The sequence below is a fragment of the Xyrauchen texanus genome, chromosome 10, assembly GCF_025860055.1.
Source record: "Xyrauchen texanus isolate HMW12.3.18 chromosome 10, RBS_HiC_50CHRs, whole genome shotgun sequence".
Lineage (NCBI taxonomy): Eukaryota > Metazoa > Chordata > Actinopteri > Cypriniformes > Catostomidae > Xyrauchen > Xyrauchen texanus.
In genome coordinates this window covers 12,051,105-12,058,604 of record NC_068285.1, presented here as the reverse complement: position 1 = coordinate 12,058,604, position 7,500 = coordinate 12,051,105, and the positions used below count along the sequence as shown (strand labels likewise).

At 40.7% G+C, this 7,500-nt stretch overlaps 2 protein-coding genes across 3 annotated transcripts in view; one reads left to right on the top strand and one right to left on the bottom strand.

Moving 5' to 3' along the window:
• Positions 1–7,500, top strand: part of LOC127650913 (collagen alpha-1(IX) chain-like) — an 84,034-nt gene that overhangs the window by 11,654 nt on the left and 64,880 nt on the right. The window lies entirely within an intron of this gene.
• Positions 1–7,500, bottom strand: part of LOC127650910 (protein FAM135B-like) — a 63,399-nt gene that overhangs the window by 49,229 nt on the left and 6,670 nt on the right. For both annotated transcript variants that reach the window (XM_052136562.1, XM_052136563.1), the window contains exons 2-3: positions 6,118–6,209; positions 241–320 (exon numbers count right to left, since the gene is read on the bottom strand). In XM_052136562.1, the coding sequence (XP_051992522.1) occupies positions 241–320; positions 6,118–6,197 (160 nt within the window). In that variant the 5' untranslated portion in view covers positions 6,198–6,209. The remainder of the gene's footprint in view (positions 1–240; positions 321–6,117; positions 6,210–7,500) is intronic.

The window sequence follows — 7,500 nt, the reverse complement described above, 5'->3', positions numbered from 1 at the left end:
GCAAACGGTAATGCGCGATTTGCAATTGCGTTTGGATTATGTCACATTTTATGCGTCCACAAATTGAAAACGCAATTGCAAATACAATTTGCAATTCCTTTTGAATAATGTCCGGAAAATCATTCCATAGTATACAGCACATAGTGCAGTATACAGTATGGAGTACACAAGCATTCAATTTCAAACATGCATGAATACATGAAGAGCCAATGAACTTGGAGACATAAAGAAAGTTCTCACCTGTGTATCCGGATGTGGTGGCAGTGATTCTGTGGGGAACTCGAGGTGAAACACGCAGTGCCGCCCTCACCTGATAGAAGCTGCAAAAACAAGCAGCGTTTTTGGATTATTATGGATTTTATTCACAGATTATTGAGTGCACAAATTTTTGGATTAGGTGTCAATTGAAGGGTTTCGTTATTGTAAATCTTAAAATCCAATTTCATGTAATTATACAATGAATTTTACAAAATTTGGGCCATTTCCAAACTCTATATACACCAATCCTGTGTTTCATAATAAAAGACCTTGGAATGCTCTTCCCAAACAGTATAAGTAGAAGTATTTTTCAAATGTACTGAATTATTAATCCCTACAGAACAAAATGACAATAAATAATAAATAATTGACATAATGCATGTTTCTATACCACCCTATACCGACCAAGACCAAGAGAAACAGCAGTTGATGTGATCAATGTGAAATCTTTGTGAAATCTTGTACAGTCAGTGCAGCACTTTGGAATATTTATTAAATCATAAATAACGATGATGAATTAATGTAAAAGCTTATTTGGCATGTCCAGAAAGTCCAGAATCCATCAGGGAGATTGTACACAGGTCACCTTGACCAGTGGAGTGATTATATTTGCATGTGTAAGGTTGAAGCGCTAAAGAGTGTGTACTGATGGTATCGTGGAGGTTCAAAAGTTGAATGTAAGTAAATTCTATTAATTGCATTTCTCCCATGCAAGTGCATGATTATGTCACAGCATGTTGATAGCACATGTCAAGATACATCTACAACATGTCCACAACACACCCTGAAGACAATTACAGTACATGCTTTTACATGTCTGGAGCATGTTAGAGCATATCTGTAACACAAGATAAAGCATGTCAACAGCATATAACACAACCCTTACAAAAAATCTAGAGGTCTTGCAAACACATTTTTCAGAATGATCTCACAGTAAAAACATAAACAGTAGGTTTTCTTTCGAAACACTGCCCCAAGTGGCCAAAGGGCTAAGTGTAGTTGTGCGTATGGGCATGTGAGTTCTGCTGTGCAGGTGTGGTGTCCACAGAGGGGCGCCAAAATGTGTCGCAAGTTTTTTTGGGTTATACAGGCAGTGATACAGGGAAGAGGAATGAATGTTTTATAAACTGTACCCCCAACCCCAAACCTAACCCTAGCCATCAGAGGAGTTAAAATGTAATGTTATGAGGAAATATGCAATCTCTGAATCACACCCGTCAAAGATTATGCCAACGTGATTACTTCCTGGTTTCAATGCGGTATTCGTACCTAGGTCTCCAACAATGCTGACGTGACACACATCCGGTTGCACCACAGTGGAAGGAGGCAGTGCAAATTTGTCTGATAGGAGATGTCACTTGCCAGTGAGTCGGCATAGTGTCGCCAATCCTAGGTTGCCGGAAGTATCGGTAATAAAATAACATGCCAGAACTCTCGTTTTTTGTAGGGGAAGCTACTACATTTCTGAAATACATGCTATAACAGCATGTGCTGAAAAGCAATGTATATCTACAGCAGTGTTGAGTAGTAACTAACTAAAAGTTGCTACTAACGTGACTTAACTTACCTTGAATGATGCACCAAATTCATTGGGATGATCCTGCGAGGCATTTTACATGTTTTTGTAGCAACATATTTAGTGAACTACTGCTGTTCATCACAATTTTTTCAACACGCGTATCGAAATGAGAGTGCTGTTTAGTTTTAATAGTTTATTTACTACAAATATACTGGTTTAAGTCTAGTGCGTTACTCCTCTTATTGAAGAAAATATAATCTGTTATATATTTCAAATGGGCCCTGTGATGGACTGGCGACCTGTCCAGGGTGTCCCCCGCCTTTCGCCCAATGTTAGCTGGGATAGGCTCCAGCCCCCCGCGACCCTGTACACAGGATAAGCGGTTGACGATGGATGGATGGATATATTTCAAATGTATTGCACACATACTGTATATATAGCCTCAATGTAGTTAACTAATTTACTTAAGTATCTTGTAGTGTAGCTAACTACTTTTTCAAATGGAAGCTTGACTAGTTGAACTACTTGAAATGATGAGTAGTCTGTACCCTTACAAAAATGAACCATGGTTTAAGACCTAGTTATTTGTGGTAAAACCATAGTGATCACAAAATGATGGTTACTACAAAATTACTATAGCAAAAACTGTAGTTACAATATGGATACTACAGTATTACGGTAATAAAACCATGGTTAATCTTATCAAAACCATGGTTATTACTGTCATGGTTAATTCAAGTATTACTATAGTAAAACCATGGTTAATTTTCGTAAGGATCATTTGGGTAGCTAATTGTGACAGGGCAGAGGGCGGAGCTAGGTCGTGATTATACACACCCGGTCCCTTATCAGGCTAATTAAGCCTCCGAGAGGGATAAAGGCTGATTGCAGATGGTGGTGCGACGAGAGAGAGATAGTTTACGGACATGTCCGTCATGTATGTGTGTTTGTCTTTTGTTTAAGTTAATCATTAAAGTATTGTTTATATCGCCAGGCCGGTTCTCACCTCCTCCTTTCCATTGAACTACTTTACACTGGTGCCAAAATCCGGGAAGGAGGACAGATACGCCGAGTAGAGTTCTCGCCACTACCATCCACCCCAACGGAGCAGCTGCGGCCATCTGCAGGATGGACGGAGGAGCCCGGCCGCCTGGAAGCGGAGGAATGGCCGCCAACCGCGAGGGGAGAAGGGGCTACTAACCGACCACCTGGAGCCGCCAGGGGCGGAGGAGTCCCCTACCGGCCGCTGAAATGCGGCGGGGTCTGAGACCGCCGACCGCGAGTGGGGAAGGGCTCACTGCCGACCGCCTGGAGTGGGAGAACTGCTGCCAGGGGCGGGGGAGACCCCTTCTTTTCCCCGAGAATGTGGCAGGGCGTCCGTCCTTCAGGGGCTGGAGTACTGCCTCCGATCCGCCCGAAGAGGCATGGCTGTCATCCGTCATCCAAGGGTGGAGGAGTGGCCGAGGAACAACCTACAGCGTATCGGAGAACTGGCGAGTAAGTGTTTTTTTTCCATCTCTCTCTCCTCTCTCTCACTGCCGATCCGAGTTGGCCTTTTCCCTCTCGTTTAAATTTTACTGTGTTTTTTTGGGGTGTCCTACACTGTTTCAGGAAGTACCCCCCCCCCATTTTTTATATTTCTGTTTCCCTCCCCTTGTCCCCTCCCTCATCCAAGTAGACAGGGATGACCTGCAGGCAGACGGGGCTTAGGGCACGCCCTCCCCCAGGGAAAGAGGGTGTACGTCATGCCAGGGGCTCCCCTGCCTGAGAGAACGAGGGAAGAATGTGACAGGGCGGAGGGCGGGGCAAATATGAACATGTATTGCATGCTAAAATACATCAAGAGCATCTGCTAAAGCATTTGTACAGTCCAAGACACATCCATAATAAAGTTTTAGCTCGAATAAGTTCTATTTTCACTGGACGTCTCCCGATAAGACAGTAAAAATGGAAATATATCCCAGTTTTAGCTGTTAGGTTCACTTACGTGAAACAATATTTTTCATTGTTTGAGATCTGTTCACCCTTAGAAATGATTTTTGTGTTTGTGTAAGGTCTCACGATCAGTAATTGTGATTTGTTCTTTGATTCGTGTTAGCTGTATCTGTGAGTAGGAGATATCTGCATTGATTTATTCCTCTTTGTTTCACCAAATCCAACTTCCTCCTCACCCAGTACATCACAGTTTAAAACATGACCGCCTACAGAATCGTTCCTTCCCTATACAAAAAACAATGATTGCCTGTGTGCATTTTAATCGATGCTGTTTACTCACACCCTGCTGAAATGGGTTAAATGTGTACTCCTTCAATCTATTGTGATCTATTGTTAGAAACAATGGTTCTCTGCAGAGCAAAAACGACAGTATTTGTCCACTGGTGAAAACAAACAGTATATTAAAGCACTCTCTCTCTCTCTTCTGGGGATTATATTAGAGGAAAGGGTTTAGCGTTGTGATTTCAGGGGGGGCAAGTCAAATCTCCTCAAAGCTGATGCTTCAGCCAACAACCTTGCTTTAATCTCAAAGCAGACGCTGTGAGCTGAACGACATTATGACTGACCTCTACTCCATCAGACCTGTTATGATTCGCACAGCTGTCCTCAGTTGTGGATATACAGTAGAGGAGGAATATTACAGTAGATCAGAGAGGTGTCTATTGAGGTCAAATCAACTGTAGATGTGGTGTAGAGTCTGTTTTTGTTTTTGAAGGGTTCATGTTTTCTGGATTGCTTTTTTTAGTAGACACATTTTAGCTATGTACTAAACTGCCCCCAATGGTCGAAGCTAGAAGTGTTGTTGAACTTTTGGGCACATGTGAGCTCCAGACTGAAAAGTCCATGGAGTGGCACCAAAAGCGAGTTGATTTTAGTTTTGAAAGATGCAATACAGTCAAGTTTGGTGTATTTGATTAACTTTTCCCACCCAACCCAAACCTAAAGCTAATCGTCAGTTGAGAAAAAATATATATACCGTATATTAGAAGAAAAATGCATCCTCTGAATCACACTCACCATTGTTTATGAGAATGCGATTACTTCCTGGTTCCCACGGGACCAGAATCCATATCTTGGAGGTTGTTCAATCAATAAACTAACGCAACTCCCAGGAGATCAGCAGTTAGAGAAATACTCAAACCAGCACATCTGGCACCAACAATCATGCCAAGGTCCAAATCACTGAGATAACATTTTTTCCCCATTCTGATGGTTGATGACATTAACTGAAGCTCCTGACCTGTATCTGCATGATTTTATGCACTGCACTGCTGCCACTGATTGGCTGATTAGATAATCACATGGTTGATTATATAAGTCTGCACATACAGAATCTCACCACCATGGATGTGTGCTTTCCCTCCTCGTGTGCTATGTGTTTGCTCGTGTGCGTGCGTGAGAGCACTATCATCGATGGATAGTGAGAAATGTAAATTATTATTTTGGAATGTGTATTGCCATGGATTTTGCCTAACCGCAATAGACATGATACTTGAAACATTTCTAGCGGTTGATATTTCCACTGGTCTATTACACATTAACGCAGAGCCATGCAGCAGGTGATCTCGTCATAAAGCATCAACAAGGTATGCAGTTTTAAGTGTTATTTACAGTCTTGCAGTGCGTGGTTATGATGTCATAGAATTTTCATATCTATTGAAGATCCAAGAAAAAGAACCCCACAAGCACTTGTCGTCATGACAACCAGTGCACCTGCGTTAGAAGCAGAATAGGTTTGGTGCGCGTCAACCTTATTGGTTCTTATTGGTAGAGTGACATTTCATGTTTTTATTATTTGTATTTTATTTATGTTTGAGATTTTGTTTATCACGTTGAGTTAGACGATCACGCTGACATGCTGTTTACTGTTATCATGTATTTTATGGATTCAATGAGGTAAGCTGCATTAGGGAGTTTTTATTCTGATGGAAGTTTGCAATAATAAGTACTTAACTTTGAGCATTAGATCAGCAGTCACTCGCACCGGTGGGCCCACATAATCCTCTGCATTCGCAAGCAGTAATTCTCACTGGCAAATATGAGTAAAACACTCACACTCTAGAACCACGATTAATGTAAATAAGGAATGAAATATACCATATCCTAACTGTGTAAATTAAATGGTATTTGTCATTATTATATTTACAAAAATAATATTTTTTGACTTCTTATAAGGGGTCCATAATGCCTAATGGAGGCACTGCCCGTGACCTGTTCTCAGTGTTTGGATCAGTTGGCCTATACGATGCTCTTACCCTGTGGTCTTACGTTGGTTAGAGGGCAGATATTTAGGAAGCCTTTAATTAGAGCTTCTGAACTCATAGAAGAATGCAAGACTGACTTACCCTCTCTGAAACAGATCCACATTGTGAAACTTATGCAATTCCACTGAGAACTCCAAAGTGCCCTGGACTTCCGACATCATCTATTCCATCACCTGGAGAGTAGACAAAAAAAGACAGCAAAAAAACGTCAAAGATTGCATTTCTTATTCACAATCGTGTGCCGTATTGCTGTACCGTGGTCAGCTGAGCCATTAGCCCACTGTGAAGGACTGTACCGTGGTTACCAGTGTATAATAATCTAGTGACTAAAGAGCAGGGTACAGCGACAGGCATGAACCAAGCGCATGACTCAGAAAGCCGCCATATCAAATTACTCAAGCAATAAGTCATCCCCGACAATATTTGTTCTAAGCTCCTGGTGTCCTGCTCTGCGGCAACCCACAGCACAACGCACAGTTCCCAAAACGAATGACAGCAGAGGGATTTCTGGATGTGATACCAGATCCTATTTCTATCACTATTTATTTGGGAGACAACGCAGCTCGAAGCCAATTTGGTCTGAACTCTATGAGTGTGCAGAGCTAATGATGATTTCTAATGGATTTGTTCAGCTTTCTCTTACAGGCTGTGGTATAAATGTGGCAGGAGTCCAGTGCTTGTGACATTAAGGCTGAGTGGAATGGCTGGAATTTAAGAGGATATTTGTGTTTCCAGACAGGCAGTATGGAGAAATAATCAGTGTATTATAGACAAGAACACACAGCCACGATTATAAGCTTTCACACAACTTAGCTCACATTTTGTGTCTGTCTCTCTGTCTGTTTTGTATTTGTTTTATGATTTCTGTCTGAATTCCAATTCTTGTATCGATACACTGATAAACCAGCGAGATCAATGAGTCGGATGATTTTTGTGACTGGAGCACGGTGTTTCTTCAACTTTGGGCACTTTTACAGTATGTCCCTGATGTTCATTTTAATTAAAACTAACAGATTTCAACTTTTTAATTTTTTTATGTGAAGATCATGTTAAAACTGACTTGGAAACTTTTTCTACGCCTACATTCTTCTTCTTCTCTTCTATTTCTTTTTGTACTTATTAAATGCCGATTTGACTGTTTTAGCCTTGTCTTGTACCCAGATTTCCAATATTAAATTATGAAAATCCATTATTAAACTGCTAATTATTATATGTTTATCTTATTTAAATCATATAAAAAAAGAGTGAATTTTTTTTTTTTAATAATGAAATAGTATAATATGTATACATTTATTTATAATATAAAAATTATTTGAAAATGATTTCTATCAATTCATAGAACAATTATGACAATCCAGAATCTGTGATGTCATTCCCACCCCACCAACAACTTTGACCTAAAAAAAATGGATTCTGTTTGTTTTGTTGAAGCAGCAGGTGCAGCGTTGCATGCCGACTTCTTAT